Here is an 18,409-nt window from a genome sequence, read left to right as displayed (position 1 = left end):
AAGTTGTACCCACTTGAATACAACTGTTGTACCAAAGAGTTATCCCCATTATATACAAAAAAAAAAAAAAAAAAAAGAGTTATCCCCATTTAACGTTGTTATTTTATATAGGATATTATTTATGTTTTTTCCTACTTATTTTATATAGGAAACCACATTTAATCATGATCACGTTTAATGGAAGATTGAAGGTCTTTAAATGACAAAGGAAATGACATGGCTCTCTAACATAATTGTCTATAATTATCAAAGTTGTGGTCAGGATCAAGGAATCTTGAAAGACGATTAAACATACGGCAACGACAATGAATTAAAATCATTACTTGTAAACGTCATTGAACCAAAGTGAAAACCACTGGATTTGATTCTTTCGCCCATAACCACCAATTGAGACACTAAATAACATTACAACCCTGCTGCAAAAGTATGTTAAATCCAAAGTGCAGAGCAGAAAATAAATGTAACAAACAGAGCCCAAAATTGCACTTCCATTCAATTTTTTCTCATATTGCTAATTGTGAAAGACTATATAGCTAGAGATTATTGATCTATTTTGATTACCTTATAATCATATATATTATGCGGCTAATATAATAAGGACAGAGGAAGAGAAAATAAGGATGGAAATATATATATATATAAGCCAGTTGCTGAAGCTGAAATATATTCATACATTGCATCATCCTTGCCAAAGAAAACCAAAGTATCCTTAAGGGATATCATGAAACTATGACAGAAACATTATGAAAAATAGATCAGTATGATGACTAGATATCAGCAATCAGCCATTTTTGGGACAATCTTCTGGCCCGGCCCAAAACTCTATCTTGTTTTTCTTGGTATCGAATATGAACATGAAATTTGTTTGCTGAAAAGCCTCCAAAATGTTACCCTCTTGATAGGACCTAATCATCAAACAAAAGCTTTCTTTCTTCTTATCCCCTCAACATCCAACCTTTCAAACGTTTGTTGAGGACCCAAGTCCAGCTGAGCATCACCTTCAAAGCCTGATTAGGAGAAAATGAGAAGGGTACAAGAACGGTGTCACCTTCTTGTCTTATTTGCATGACTCAAGTACTCAACTATATATAACCACCGATGTGAGTCATTCTTCACACATCAGAACTCCATATCAAAATGATACACTCATTCTTCACACACCAGAACTCCATCACAATGATTCGTATTTTTCTTGCATTTCTTTGTTTCATCCCACCCTACTCTCCAAAATCACCTTTATTCAAGGCTAATCTTACCTTTGTCGTCGACAATTCATATTCTTTGCAACCAGACATGCTAACTCCATGCATTTCATGTGTGGTTGCAAAGAATATGAATTGTCGGCGGCAAAGGTAAGATTAGCCTTGAATAGAGATGATTTTGGAGAGTACGGTGGGATGAGCTCTAGTGTCAGGCCACTGGACAAACCCAGAAATGAAAGAAAAATAAGAACATTGTGATGGAGTTCTGGTGTGTGAAGAATGAGTGAATCATTGTGATATAGAGTTCTAGTGTGTAAAGAATGACTCACATCGGTGGTTATATATATATATATATAGTTGAGTCAAGCAAATAAGACATGAAGACAATTATATTAACGAATGTGTAGTGGCTATCTTGCAAGTGAGAAGTTGGATGTTTGTGGGTCACATGGGCAACTTGGGAAAGGGATTGGTTTTCTCTGTTTGTGGATCTTCTAAAAGTGGATATCTGCAAAAAGAAGTTGCATGTGGGTGGATCACATGCACCATATGATTCAATTTGATTCATATGATTTTTTTTTTTCACACCACTAATTACATGTAGTGCAAATTTTTACCTATTTTTTTAAAAAGTAAAATTCTACCTATTAGGCCAAGGATTCACTTAAGTATTTAATTATTATTTCTAGTAAAACATACAAGTAATTAAATATGCTAATATTTAAATATTTTATCATATTTGAACTTCTTTTGAATGATCAGTGCTAATTAATTAAACTACAAGCTAATAGATATATTTATGTGCAAAATTTATAGTTACACGTAAATAAACAGCAAAACAAACAAGTTATGTACAAAGTGACCTTTTACTGATGTAAATTTCAATACAATTTGTACTCCTTACTTTTTAATTAATAATTTCATAAATAAACTTTTCAAATCGATTTTATGTATATACTGGTACTTTTCTACGTTTCTCTTTAGTTAGATATAAAATAGATTTTTATATCACAAAATTTATATTTATTAAAAGTTAGATATAGGGACAAAGGTTAGATTTATTAAAGTGGTATAACCTTATTAAACATTTAATTTAGTGACAAATGTTAGATTGGTTTCCTTATTAAAACAAACATCAAAAGCATGTAAATAACTTTACTCAGATTTTAGGCCTTATTTAATAATATTAAGCCTATAATTTTAGTATGCTGTAAATAGAATGTGAATATATTTATTAAAAGTTAGACTTAAAAAAGGGTAGGTTTATTACAGTGGTTAGAGGGTATAACTTTTTTTCTTCTTTTGATATGTACTTTTCTTTTCTGGGATCTTTTTCGTATTTATATGTAATATGACTATTTTTTGCTAAATGAGCTGTGCTGCATCAGTTTTCCAATAGAAAAAATTGAAAATACTAGGCAGTATAGTTGAAAATACTAGACATATAGTTTACCAAAAAAAGTAAAAGAAAAACGAGAGACATATATATAGCTGAAATATCGAGTCATTCTAGGAGATAGGTTAGAGGTGTGGTACGAAATTTGAAGGCTGAATTTGATCTTAGTCACATGCATTGATCATTTGTAAAGGATTTTTCTTTTCCCCTTAGTTACCTCTTTTTTAATCTCAACGTTTTATATTTTAAATTACCATAGTATAATTTTTCGTTATTGCATTTCGTATCCATTAATTAAAAATGATTTTGGCCTTCTGTCCAGTATGAAACTCTATTAATGTACAAAATCATGGCATTTAATTTGTGTCTAAATCACCCGCTCATTAATTATTTGCTTTCTCTGTTTGTGTTCTAAAAATGGATGTATGCATGAGGAATTGCATGTGGGTGGATCAAATCCACGATATGGTTCAATTTGATTCATATGATTTTTTTCACACCACTAATTACATATAGTGCAAATTTCTACCTATTTTTTTAAAAAGTAAAATTCTACTTATTAGGCTGAGGATTCACTTAACTTATAATTAAAATTTGTTCTATTTAATATTATTTCTAGTAAAAATACAAGTAATTAAATGTGTTAATATTTAAATATTTTATCATTATTGAACCAAGTACAATTAAGTGTTCTTTTGAATGCATGAGTGCTAATTAATTAAATATGCTAATTCTTTTAGTATACAAAGCGTGACCTTTTAATTATGTTAAAATTCAATACAATTTTTACTCCTTACTTTTTAATTAGTAATTTCATAAATAAACTTTTCAAATCGATTTTATTTATATTTTGGTACTTTTCTACGTTTCTCTTTAGTTAGATATAAAACAGATTTTTATATCATTAAAGTTATATTTATTAAAAGTTAGATATAGTGACAAATAACATTACTCAGATTTTCGGCCTAATTAAGCCTACGATCTTAGTATGCTGTAAATAGAATTTGAATAAGAGATTTGTGCTATGAAGAGTGTTACAAACAAGCCATTATATTTTTCTAGTTTAAGAGGTTGTGCATGTTAGAAACAAATTAACTGATGCAAGTGAATTGTTTCACTGACCTCCCTTATATATGCAAATCAAGGTACGTTTGGGGTTTGATTACCATGATTATCGAATTTCCATTTCTGAAATTTTTTAATTATTAATATTGATTTAATTTTGATGGTTCACAATAAATTATCTTTATTAGGATTGTTTAACATTAATTGGATTAACATAAAAAGTGAGAATCCTCTATATATGATAATAATATAGATAGTTAACATTGTATATAGGAAGATATGTTCGCATATGTTAAAAATGCAAAGACTTATGAAAGAAATTAAGATTTTGATAAAAATATTTTACAGGTTCACTGAGATTGGTCTTGATGCCTATGTGAGACTCCTGACATGAGATTGCGCTTCATCCTCTCCATTTAATTAATTCCAACTCAACCTATTGGGCCAGCTTATTGTAGGTCAAGCTATTTGCAGTATTCCCTTGTGATTACGTTTTTTTTTAATTATTAGTATTGATTTAATTAATTTTGATGGTTCATAATAAATTATCTTTATTAGGATTGTTTAACATTAATTGGATTAAGATAAAAAGTGAGAATCCTCTATATATGATAATAATATAGATAGTTAACATTGTATATATATAGCATTTAATTTTCATGTCTAAACCCAACCCGCTCATTATTATTTGTTTTCTCTGTTTTTGGATCTTCTAAAAATGGATGTTTGAGAAAGTTGCATGTGGATGGATCAAATGCACGATATGGTTCAATTTGATTCATATGATTTTTTTCACACCACTTAGACCGAGGATTCACTTAACTTATAATTAAAATTCGTTCTATTTGATTATTATTTCTAGTAAAACATACAATTAATTGAATGTGCTAATATTTAAATATTTTATCATATTTGAAGCAAGTAAAAGTTTTCTTTTGAATGGTTGCTAATTAATTAAACTACAAGCTAATAGATATATTTATGTGCATAATTTATAGTTACACGTAAGTAAACAGTAAATCGAACAAGTTATGTTAATGTTTTTAATATACAAATTAAAGTGACCTTTTAATGATGTAAAAATTCAATACAATTTGTACTCCTTACTTTTTAATTAATAATTTCATAAATAAACTTTTCAATTTGATTTTATTTATATTTTGATATTTTTCTCCGTTTCTCTTTAGTTTTAAAGAAAGCTATTTCCTTCACCAAAAAAGAAGAAGAAAGAAAGCTATTTGTATATAGAATTAATAGTTATTAATCATATTTACCAAAAATAATAATAATTATTAATCGCTTCTCAGAAGAATTTATGTAAGTCGCTTTTTTATATGAAAAATCTATATAATTTGTACTTCTTATTTTCTATCTTATAATTTTTTTAATTATTATTTTTTATAATTTCTTCTTGAGCTGTAAACGAATTTATGCGTATAAAAAAAAAAACTAAAGTTTATAATGTTATTAATATTTTAAATATTATTTATTTATTTATATAGGGAGTGTTCTTTTGACTCCAGTGTAAGACTTTTAAGTCTTACTCCCAATCTCAAGCCGTTGATGGACGAAAATCAACGGTTGTCATTTATAGTGTAATTAATAATTAATTAATTAATATAACTTTCTAAACTATAACCGTTGAATGGACGGAAATCAACGGATAGGATGAAGAGTAAGATTTATAAGTCTTACTCTGGAGTCAAATGATCTCTCTCTTATATTTTGACTCTAGAGTAAGACTTACAAGTCTTACTCTCCATCTCAACCATTGATTTCTGTCCATCTAACAATTATCTATACCAATTAATTAATTATTAATTTCAAATAAATAATAACCGTTAGATGGACGAAAATCAATGGTTGAGATGGAAACTAAGATTTGTAAGTCTTACTCTAGAGTCAAAAGATCCATCCCCTATATATATGGGAAAATTGAAAATAAAGTGACTGGATGGTCCAGTGCACTATGTTCTCCCGGGATTATAATATTTTGTGCACTATGTTCTCGCGGGAGAATATAGTGGACTGGACCAAATTTACATCAAGTCACTTGATACTCACTAAACCTCATATATATATATATATATATGGAGAGATCAGAGTAAGATTTTTAAGTCTTACTATTCATCTCGACCGTTGATTTCCGCTCATCCAACAATTATAACTTATGAAGTCATATTAATTAATTAATTATTAATTACACTACAAATGACAACTGTTGATTTCCGTCCATCAACGGCTGAGATGAGGAGTAAGACTCAAAAGTCTTACTCTGGAGTCAAAAGAACTCTTATATATATATATATATATATATATATATATATATATATATATATATATAGGTAGGATTCTTTGACACCAGTGTCAAATTTAAAATTTGACACCTCATCTGAGAGCCGTTAGATAAAAAAAGATCAACGACTCTGATTTGTAAGCATGTGACACCATTTGTTAGGAATGTGGCTTCCATACTCAAGAGGGGTTGAATTGAGTATTACAAGGTTTTCGCAAAAGTCCCATTCTAGTTTCTAAGTAATCATTTCAAGTAAACTTTGATATGTGAAAAACTAATCAATACATTCAGACATTCCATAATATATAATATGTCACAATTATAGAACTTATACTAGCACATACAAGATATCAAAGAAGCAATTAAAGTGCTAGAAATAAAGAGTTTAGAGTTTAGAGAATTGCAAACACAATATATCCTGGTTCGGTCACCACCACTTGTGACCTACATCCAGACTGAAGCCGCTCGATCAACTCTTCCACTAATGGTCAAGCTTCACGGGTGCTTGACAAACCTTTACAATCTTCCAAGACTTTGGGTTCTTGGATACCTTTCAATCTCCAAGTTTACGGGTACTTGGTAACCTTACAATTCACTCCAAATTTACTTAGGTATTTGGCCACCTATCAAACAATGGGTCTCACAACCCTTTCAACTCAAGAATACAAGGAAGGAAATATTTAGAAATGAATATACACTCTCAAAGTGTGGATATACAACTTGAAGCACTATGGGTATATGGATTTTCAAGATATGAGCTCAAATATGTTTGATCTTTGAAAGATATGAAAGAATATGCAAGTGGTAGTGTAGAAGCTCTCAAAGTATGCTTAATATGTGTAGAAATGATGTCTAACATTTTTGAGTCATTGTGAATGCATATATAGTGTTTTCATTGAAAAACTAGCCGTTGGAAAACTAGCCGTTAGGAAACTAGCCGTTTATAGCCGTTGGGAAACTAGCCGTTTATAGCCGTTAGGATCCCATTTGAAAAACTAGCTGTTTTATAGCTTTTTATAGCCGTTGGGATCACTTTTGAAAAACTAGCCGTTTTATAGCCGTTGGAATCTGTCGCAGTGGTAATCGATTCCCAACTTGACAGCAAGAACATTGTTTCGTATTTTGGCTATAATTTGAGTTATACTTGTCGGATTGATGTGATCTTGGTCTTGTTGAAAAGATAAAAGAGAGATCTACAACTTTTATGAAGAACACAAGATCCAAATCCATCATATTAAATACTAAAAATTGTATAGAAGACAGAAGCGAAATTAAGCAACAAATTTTAAGTTCAAATGTGTTATAGCTTGCTTCCAACTACTTTTTGTGAAAGATCTTGACTTGATAAATATGTTTTTAAGTTATAAAATATGTCAAGGATCTTTTCCATGAATTTTTCAAATTTCTTTCAAGTATATAAAGGTTATGATTATGCAATTTGAAAAACACATTTACTTTGAGAAAAACTTTGAGCTCATGCAATGCAATCTATCATATACCCTCACATATATTCTAAGTCCTAAAGATATATTCTAAATATGATTTTAGACTTAGCTTCATGTCTTGTGTCTTGGATATTTTCTTGAACTTGATGCTTTGACTTTGTTGAATATGATAATGCTTGACACTTTGTTGGTTTTGATCATTTTTCACCATGGTTATGATATTGAGCTTCTCTTAGATATTGTCCATGGTTAGTTGTCTTTGATCTTGTTATTGCTCTTCTAATTATTCCTTATTGCTCTTGATCCAATGATCTTGCCTTTTTGTTGTTGCCACTTTGTTATCATCAAAAACATACGTTGTATCTACACCATTGATCTTTTTTGATATAATGACTCTCAGATGAGATGTCAAATTTCAAATTTGATACTGGTGTCAAAGGATCCTACCTTATATATATATATATATATATATATATATATATATATATATATATATATATATAGGGTTAAGATCATTTTTCACCGGTATAAGTTACACTCTAAATATTAATCGTTGATCCTATATAGAGTGTAACTTACACCGGTGCAAAATGATCCTAACCATATATATATATATATGGGAAAAACATTTCTCAAGCAGCTTGAGATAAGTTTATCTCCGGCTACTCCAAAACTACGTCGTTTTATTTATTTATTTTCTTATATCAATTGATTCATCTTTGAAGGATTATGATTCCTTTTTTCTCTCTCTTCCTTTATCACTATTGATCCATCTTTGTACAGTTATGATTTAGTAGTCGGAGATAACTTTATCTCCGGCAGCTTGAGAAATGATAAGCCCTATACACATATATATATAGGGGAAAACGTTTCTCCTGTTACACGAGATTGGGGTGTTCACTATAACAACCCTAATCCTCAAACTGTTTGAAATTGACAATTATATAAGACAATGTGCAAATTCTGTGTCTGTTAAGGAAATTCTATCAGTTGAATCATGAAACTATCATGATAATGGATGTAAGGATACAATTCATGCCTAACAAGTCAATTAGAACCTAAAACGAATATGAGTTGTGTTTAGAGACAAAAATACAGAAAATTATGTAATAGGGGTATTTTGGTAATTTTGCAAATTAGGTCTGAACTGAGTTCCGACAATCTAGTTAAATTCTCTGATAAATTCTAAGGGTTATATATGTGTTTAAATTAATTAATTGATGTGTAGAATAATTTAAATAAATAGGTCAAAGTTTAATTAATTAAAAGTCAACTAGTTTAAAAAATAAGCTTTAACTTTACATCTAGATTTAATCTTTGGTCAAAGATGATTGTCTTATTTTATATGTTATATGTAATGTGTAATTATATTATTGTACGATTGGTTGGTCATAATTCAAGTGGATGATATGTAAAGTGAAAACCAATAGAGATTAAGTTACTTTATACTTTGGAAAAGTCAAAAATTGTGTGCTATTTCTCCTCCGACTTATGCAAGTTCGGTTGCACTCTTTCTTTGGTGTCTTCCACGCCTATGAAAATCGGGAATACGAAAAAATTGGAACTTAGACGGAGAAGACAAAAATGAGAATTAGAAAAAAATACAAAACAAGAAAAACAAATCAGTAGGTGCACTTCGAAGGTGGTTTCCATGCCATTACTGTTGGGAAGACCGCCGTTTGATGGTCAAGGAAGATGATTGCTGGTTGAGTGTCCAGGAAAATGGCCACCGATTAAGTGCAGTTGACGCCGCCGGTTAAGGGAAATGGTTCGCCAAGGATGGAAAGGAAACACAGCGAAGATGGAGAACAAATGGCCTTGAGGGAAATGGTTCATCGCCGAGATGGAGGTGATGGCTTTGTCTGGTGGAAAAGGGAAGGGAGATGAAGTTGAGGGCTTTGTTCAATGGAAGAACAAGGGGAGACTAACATGCAAATACGGTGGAAAGAGGAAAGTGAAATCGGCTAAGTTATTTTTTTAACACTGGGAGTCTTGTGAAGAAGTTGTTACATTTTGAAAAAGTTAAATCCTTTGAAAAAGTCTCACTGGGAGTCTTACACTTTGGTACAACTCAATCTGTAAAATAATTGATGACAATGTTGATAACAAAGTTGTTATCAAAAGCATCGTGAAGAAGTTATATAGAGAGTGGACGAATTCTCATGTTGTCATTTCTTTTGATTGTCCTTGTGTCATTTACAGGCATTTGCCTTTATTTTATGATACCATGACTCATCGGCGACAGTAGATGGAAATTACACATCATGGTATCAACCAGAATGATACTGGATCAACTCTTCAACCCAGTGGCGGGGCCACGTTGTATCTGGGTGTGGCTTTGACCAGGGCTAAATTTTAATAAATTGTACTTATTATGTATAATTATATAATTAATTATAATTTGACCCGGGCTAAAATTTGTAATTTGGCCTATAAAAAAAAATATTTGATGAGAGATTTGGATAAATTATATTAAGTTATGTGTTCCATTTTCATTTATATAAAAAAATTAAAATATAGGAAAATCTTAAAAAAAAACCCTTATAACTTTCTTCATAATCATTTACCTCATCTCCAAAATTTTGAATCATTTACCCTCCCTGATTTAATTTTTTTTTATCATTTACCCCCCTAACTTAGGGGCTAAATGATAAAAAAAAAATTAAGTCAGGGGGTAAGTGTTAAAAAAAATCTAAATACGGATGTAAATGATTCAAAAAATTTGTGAGGGGGTAAGTGATAATTAAAAAAACTATAGGGCTTTTTTTGAAGTTTTCCCTAAAATATATTCAATAAAATTTAAAAATATTTAATAAAATTATAATTCTTTTTCATGCTTCCTACTCAAGTGTTTTGTATTTAATATAATTTAAATATATTATGATATGAACTAACTAAAATTAAGAAAACTAAATACACATATAATTTTTTAGCTCGGGCTCTAGTTGGAGCTTGGCTCCGCCACTGTGTCGCGACTATTTTATACTATTTTAAAATATAATAGAGATACTCATATTCAAAATTTAAAAATTACATGATTTATTTTTATCTTACTTATTTGTTATAATAATTAAATGTATTTCTTAACTTTATTTTTAAGGGAAGGCCACCACATAAGTCATAAGAGAAGAAGAAAAGGGAATATAAAAGTGGCTAAATAAAAAAAAATTATTTCACGGACAATTATTCAAATATTTTGTCAATAAGGTTGTTTTTGTGGATCATCAATTTCTTGAGAATTCACGTATACTGTGTCAACAACTCCATGATATCTGTTATTCTATATAAATTATAATATTTCTACGAGTTCCACTTGTATATTATCAAGTTGAATTATCAATCATGGTTCCCATGTTTGTTCACCTAGAGGTATATCCCCCCCCCCCTTTTGAACGATTAGGGGAATAGAGGATGGAACTTCCTAAGCTTCTGAAAATTCTTGAGCTAACTAAATCTCATGAAGAATAATTTTACTTCCAGACTTATATAGTCTTCCTTTAAGAAAGTCATGTAAGTGCTCACAAAGGCCTTTTTATCGTTTGGACTATAGAAGATCAACCCCAGGTTCCTTTAGGAAAGCCGATAAACATGCACACTTCCGTGTGAGATTCCATCATATTTGACTTATGTTGTAAGATGTGTGTCAGAGCACCCCCAAAACCTGAATATGGTTTGAAATGGACTTGCGCTTTTTTTTCACAATTCTATGGGTATCTTTGTAACTGACATTGATAGAATTAAGTTGAGAAGGTACATATTGTTGTCTCCTAGGCATATCCCTATAATGATACTGGTAAAGATGAATAACTAAGGATGGACCTCATTGTCTCTAGATTTGTCTAATTATGCATTCTGCAATATCATTCAACTAAGGCGTTCCTAGGGTTGACAACTATGAAACTATCCCTCTTGATTCAAGTAATACCTGAAATTTCCAGAGAGGTATTCACCACCTTAGTTAGACCAAAGTATTTTTGATTTGAAAACCTGTATGTTTTTCTGTCTTAGACTTAAACTCTTAGAATTTTTCAAAAGTTTTAGACTTATGATGAACTGGCTGCATATATCCGAATCTAGAGTAATCATTAATGTAATGAACTATTCATACCCTTCTCTGGCTTGAATGCTCATTAGTCCACATACATCAGTATGAACCAATTCTAGTTCAAAAGTTGCGGAGATTCCTTTGATCTTGTAAGATCGTTTGGTCATTTTACCTTCTAAACATGACTCATATGAAGGTTTTGGTTTAAAGACTAGGGAACTTTAAATTCCCCTTTTAAGTAAACCATGTATCTTGTCCGAGGTAATCTAACCCCATCACAAGTGCCAAATATTTTTTAATTGAAGTTTTTCTTTCTCTAGGTAATGAGCTTATTCCTTTGATAGGGTATAGGACATGTACAAGTTATAAAGGCCATTTAAGCAATGCATCAAAACAAATAAAAGAATATGAATTTCTTATTGAAACTGAGGAATTAAATTGTAATGTCAAACTATGTTTTAACTAAACAACTAACAATAATTAAATTTCGCTTGAAATCTGAAACAAATAAACAGTCATCCAAAATCAAAGTTATTAAATTATCAAATAAAAAATAACTTATCCTACTGCTAATCAAACACAAGCTCCCTATTTTCAAGCTTAAAATTATTTTATCCACTGCTGATAGACACATTATGCTTGAACTACTACAAAGAGCAACAAATATAGTTAGTGGTTCCCGAATTATTGATTTATCCACTAAATAAGCGTAGAATTACCTATACCCATTTTGCCACGCACCTTGTCATTGACAGCGCATGATGTCCATGCGCAGCCACTTTCGGCTACGCATGAGACTCGTCTTGCTCATTTTTTCATCCTCTTTTACGTTGTGGTGTTGGTTTCTTTAATCCGCCACTAATCAATCACAAACACGTCAAAATGGTTTCAGATTCTTTTCATTACAATTTTGTAATACAATGAAAAATATACAAAAATTGAAATAAAAATCAAAGAGGAAACTAAATCATAAAGGATTAGCTCCATTGTTACAATCCCAAAAGAGCACACTGAAATCTCTACCATGGATTAAAGCCAAAAGCCAAAATAAAAGCATCAGTATTTATGAAAAGAATTATAAAATATACACACATACAAATCATATGACTGACAAATATCAAATCATAGATTTCATATTTCATGCAGCAAACTAATTACATGAATAAATCCAAAGAATTAGATTTGAACCAAAACACATAACTCTGGATCTGATACCAATTGTTGGCGCAATTGGATCTATGGAAGCATGAATACTGTTGTGGTTTGGAATGTTATGAATCATCATATTCTCTGCAATACAAGATCATACCTCTAGGTGCGCAGATCCACAACAAAACCCCTATGTGTAGGTGTGGTGATCCCCCTCATCTCTGTTGCCACATAATCCCCTTCTTCACGAACAACTGTCGTTTGCTTCCCAGCACGAACAAGCCTCCTTGCCAAAGATTGTTAGAAGTATATCTTTTAGACTATTCTTAAGGGGAAAAGGGTATGAGTGTGTAGGCACTATAGGATTTCAGATCTTAGATCTCACATCAACAACACTTGAGGCTGATAACTAAAGTGAGACTATTGATAAGGGCACCAAGAAATCTTAACCCTAGGCTTTTTGGACTCTTTTCATACACTAAGCCCAATTGGACTCATGGTAAAAAAAAAGATAAACCCAACAAATTAGAAGTACAATTAAGTATTATAACAAATAAATAGAATAAAATAAATCATATAATTATGAAATTTTGAATATGAGTATTTCTATTATATTTTAAAATAGCATAAAATTAATACGTTATATATATATATATATATATATAGATATTTATAATAAACTAAAATTTTGTTTAAAATATTTTACTATAAAAAAAAATAAGTTGATTCAAATATTTACTAAATTTTTATCAATTACATAAAAATGTATAATTTAATTGATAAAAATGTATAATTATAAATATTTAATTTAAATAACTTGTGTAATGCGCACTTGAAATGATTAATTTATATAAAAGCCATAGCAAACTTGGAAGCGAGGGGTCCAATGTTTAAATAATTAGCTAATTATTGGGACTCATTATCTAGTTATATTCGCTCATTCTTATTCACAAAATAAATACAAAATTTGAATCTTAGATTCAACTCTGAGTATGGCGATTTTAATATTTTAGAGTGCAGTTCATGCCCTCCAAACAACTAATAACATTTGGGTTGAAAAATGAAATCACAATAATGAATTGATCAAGTTGTGCATGATAATTATTATATTTTATTCTACAATTTTTTGTTTCACCGAAAGAATATATTGAATAGTTAATGCGTAAATGTATATATTAAATAAAGGTAATAAAGTTTATAAAGTTATTTTAGAAAAATTTGTCTAATGATCATCAAAACGACATAATTTTTAGTTGAAAGATTAAAAAAATAAAATTATAAAGACTATTATAACTCTAAAAAAAATTAAATTTACAAACATACTATGATTCCGCTCCAAAACAATGTTATTTCGGTGAACATTGGATAAATTTTTCTAGAGTGACTTAAAAAAATAAATAAATAACATTTAAGAAAAAAATTGTTTCTCATTTTTTATAATTTATATTTTTGAATAACCGATTCATTTTATGTCACCGAGAAATAAATCGATTTTAATAAATATTATTTCTAATTATACCTATTCCTAGAATAAATGTTTTTTGAAAATAAAGCAAATAACTGATGAGTGATGACGGTGTAAGCCCGTTTGCTTCAACTTAAAAAAAAGTAACTTTTATCTCTTCTTTATTTCAGAAGTGTTTTTTATAAAAGTTAAAGTTATTTATATTTTTATAAAAGTATTTAGTTTTGAAAAAAAAAATTAGTTTTTAACTTTTGCTTTTTTTAAAAGTTAAAATTTTTAAATTTTGAAAAGTAAATTTTTCAATTTTTTTTATGACTTCTGTTTTTTTTTTAAAAGCAGATATTTAAATGCACTAAAAAATGAAAAATATTTTTTTTTAAGAAAAAATAATTTTTTTTTAAAAAAAACCTATCCAAACGAATCAAAGAGATAAAATCCATTGCTAACATGATAGATAGATATGCATAGGATTTACACGGGACCATGGTACGCAAATTCATGCGGTGTCATATCAGACTGCATGCATAGATTATATTTTTCGATCTAGCCATGAATATCACAAACTTTGCATGCTTTTTCTTTCACATCAGACTGCATGGATTGCATAAAGCTGGTTAGGGGTAGCCAGTGTAGCCCCACTTAATTGAAAATATTTTCGGTATTATATATATATATATGGAAGAGAAATATTTTTATTATAAAAAAATATACTATCAATTCATGAACTTCTTATTTAATTATCATTTCATTAGAGAGAAAGTGATAAAAAATTTATGAAAAAAAAAAATATTAATTCAATGGTGATTAGATAAGTAATAAGTTAATAATAATTTATTTTGATAGTAAAAATATACCCCTCTTATATATGTATAGACTATCCATACATTTTTCACTAATTACCTTTTTTTTTCTGTATCTTTTTATTATTATTCTTGATTAGAAAATTTCTATTCCGTTACACCAAAAATCTAATGACCGTAACTAGGTCTTGTTGTCACCCATATTGTATTTCTCTAGCCATAAATCTTAGAAATTTTTTGCATGCCAACGTACATGTCAAAAGATGAGGCAACCAGGTGGCACATTCAGTAGCTTCTTTCTCTTGAGGAGAATCACTGCATTATGCACTACTGTTGTATTGTAGTATCATATAGTGCAGTTACTGCATTAACTTTGCACTACTGTTGAGGAGAGCAAATATGCAAGCAGCCATGGATGCAGCTCCTCTTCACATAGCAATGTATCCATGGTTTGCTATGGGACACCTAACCCCATATCTCCACCTTTCAAACAAGTTAGCAAAGAGAGGACACAAAATCTCATTCTTCATCCCCAAAAGAACACAAACCAAATTACAACATCTAAACCTTCACCCACATCTCATCACCTTTGTACCCATCACTGTTCCTCTCGTTGATGGACTCCCTCATGATGCTGAGACCACTTCAGATGTGTCCTCATTCTCTTTATTCACACTTATTGCCACAGCCATGGATCGCACAGAGAAGGACATCGAACTTCTCCTCAAGGAGCTAAAGCCACAATTTGTTTTCTTTGATTTTCAATATTGGCTACCCAACTTGACTCGAAGACTGGGTATCAAGAGTGTCCAATACTTGATAGTAAATCCAGCAACATCAGCATACTTCGGAAAAGGATCAAGACTGATTCAAGGAAGAGAATTCACTGAAGCTGATCTCATTGAACCCCCTCCAGGGCTCCCTGATTCACCCATCAAGCTTTATGCACATGAACTTCGATTCCTAACTGCCACAAGGAAACTGGTGTTTGGCAGTGGTGTTTTCTTTCATGATCGCTTGTCCATGGGTAATAATAGTTTGGATTTTATTTATGGGAAAAAAGTTTGTAATATTAAAGAATACAAGTTGTGTCATTTTAGTTTTTAACATTATATATTACGGCGGTACTAGAAAATATTTGTATAGTGCCGAAATTGTTATGAAAATTCCGTCGCTAATTTCATCCTCGCTATTATTTTTCATTGCAAATTCTCTCGCAAACAATTTTGAGAGAGAATTTGTGACGCAAAGTAATAGCGAGAATGAAATTAGTGACGAAATTTCCATAGCAATTCCATCGGTATACAAGTTTTTTTTAGTAGTAATTATAATATGAAAAATTCTCTCGATCCTCAGTCACTTCAGTTGACACTAAGAGAGAAAAAAAAATTCATAATATAATTATGTTCTACCCGTAATACATATTTAGTGTTAAAAATTAAAATGACACAACTTGTGTCCTTTAAAAGGACACGTAACCCTTTATTTATTTATATCTTCTTTTCATTATTTTTCGTTTTTCTTAATTTTTTTACTATATATTTGAACTAATCGAAACCCATTTCGAGAATAAATTTTCTCATGTCTTGTTTAAGACAATTATATTATTTGAAAAATTTTAGTCATTTATTTTAGGGAAAAATGTGTATCGTTTTAAAGGATGTAAAGTTGTGTCATTTTAAGTTAGAGAAATAGATAGATAAAGGAGGAGAGAGAGTGGACAAAAAATATAAAGGTATGGGTCCCACCTCTTTGTAAGAGTGAAAGGATATAAGTTATGCCATTTAAAGGACAAATATTTTTTCCTTTATTTTAACTGGCATCAATTAAAATAACAATTTTTATTGTCTGGTATAACAACTTTTGATAGTAAATTTATGAGTAAACAACTGACATTTTTTACTTGATATAATTATCTTAAATATTAGAGAATTCATTTGCATTAGTTTGGGATAAAATTAATAATATTGATGTTGGTTATAGGTACAAGTTCGTCAGATGCAATTGGGTTCAAAGGTTGCAGAGAAATTGATGGGCCATATGTGGATTATCTTGAAATTGTATATGGGAAGCCTGTTCTGCTTTCAGGGCCTCTTTTACCTGAGCCAACCAAATCTTCTTTAGAGGAAAAATGGGTTACATGGCTTGGAAGATTCAAGGCTGGTTCTGTGGTTTACTGTGCATATGGAAGTGAAAGCACATTACAACAAAATCAATTCCAAGAGTTGTTACTTGGTATTGAGCTATCAGGTTTTCCATTTCTTGTAGCACTTAAGCCCCCTAGTGGATTTGAATCTATTGAAGAAGCTCTCCCTGAAGGATTCAAAGAAAGAGTTCAAGAAAGAGGGATTGCATATGGAGGATGGGTACCACAACAATTGATTTTAGGACATCCTTCTATTGGGTGCTTCATAACACACTGTGGAGCAGCTTCCATAACAGAGGCACTTGTGAATCAATGTCAGTTGTTGTTGTTACCAAGAGTAGGGTCTGACCATATCATGAATGCTAGAATGATGAGTACAAAGTTGAAGGTTGGGGTCGAAGTTGATAAAGGTGAAGAAGATGGTTTATTCACAAAAGAAAGTGTTTGCAAAGCTGTGAAAACTGTGATGGATGATGAGAATGAGCTTGGAGCACAAGTTAGAGAAAATCATACCAAGATAAGGAACCTCTTACTAAGCAAAAATTTAGAGTCCTCATGTCTTGATACTTTTTGTCAAAAGCTTCAAGACTTACTGTAAATTCTGAGTTTCATGGATTGCAAATCTAATTCATTTGTTTATGAATAAATATAATGAATTCTGTTGTCTAGATATGCTATATCCAACAAGGTTACATTTTTTAAGGGGGGGCTAGAAGAATCGTTGAAATAATAAGATAATTCTGTTCAGAATGATTATGGCATACTACAAACTTGTGTAGCAAGAACTTACGGTCATATTTTTAAATTTCATCAGAACCCTCACCAGCATTAGTATTTCTCTGAATATATATCTGCTTAGAGATAAAATAAAAATAAAAATTACTAAATAATTCAATAATTAAAAGTGGAAGAATATTGGGGATTTTTATCACTGAAAAAAAAAAACTTGAAGTATGTTACTTGGCCGAAGAAAACAGTGGCTAAATTCAAACTTGAATTCTACATTTGTTATGGGTTTAAAAGCACGAATGAAATTATGGTTATGTAACCTTTATTTTAGCAATCAGAACTTTTCAAACCGGCTTTATTTTTTTTTTCATTTTAAAATTTTAAATTCCTTTTTATTAGTCCCGGGTTTAAATCATTAATCTTCAATACAAGACCATTCAAAGCGCCAGGAAAGATGGTCTGCTAGGCATTTTCTTCCATTCTCAGTTGGATGTTCAGAATATCTTCACTAATCCGTCTAAGATCCAGGAGATAAATGAAACCCTCATTTGCCTCATTCCTAAGGTGGAGAACCCGAAATTCATAAAACAGTTGCGCCCGATTACCTTATGCAATTTAGTTTATAAGGTTGTTACCAAGATCCTCGCGAATAGACTTTGAGACCATGTGGA

General features: G+C 30.5%; 1 protein-coding gene across 1 annotated transcript; it reads left to right on the top strand.

The window, feature by feature from the left end:
- Window positions 1-15,274: 15,274 nt before the first annotated feature.
- On the top strand, window positions 15,275-17,607 carry LOC133299575 (cyanidin 3-O-galactoside 2''-O-xylosyltransferase FGGT1-like). Its single transcript, XM_061499042.1, has 3 exons — window positions 15,275-15,362; window positions 15,459-15,890; window positions 16,847-17,607. Exons 1-3 carry the CDS (start codon window positions 15,275-15,277, stop codon window positions 17,605-17,607), a joined length of 1,281 nt encoding a protein of 426 aa, XP_061355026.1.
- Window positions 17,608-18,409: the final 802 nt, after the last annotated feature.

This window comes from Gastrolobium bilobum, unplaced genomic scaffold (genome assembly GCF_033153095.1).
Source record: "Gastrolobium bilobum isolate Gb01-03AN ecotype WA unplaced genomic scaffold, APGP_CSIRO_Gbil_v1 utg12922, whole genome shotgun sequence".
In the NCBI taxonomy this organism is placed as follows: Eukaryota; Viridiplantae; Streptophyta; class Magnoliopsida; order Fabales; family Fabaceae; genus Gastrolobium; species Gastrolobium bilobum.
Note: the sequence above shows the minus strand (reverse complement) of the source record. Positions and strands in the feature narration are given on the sequence as shown.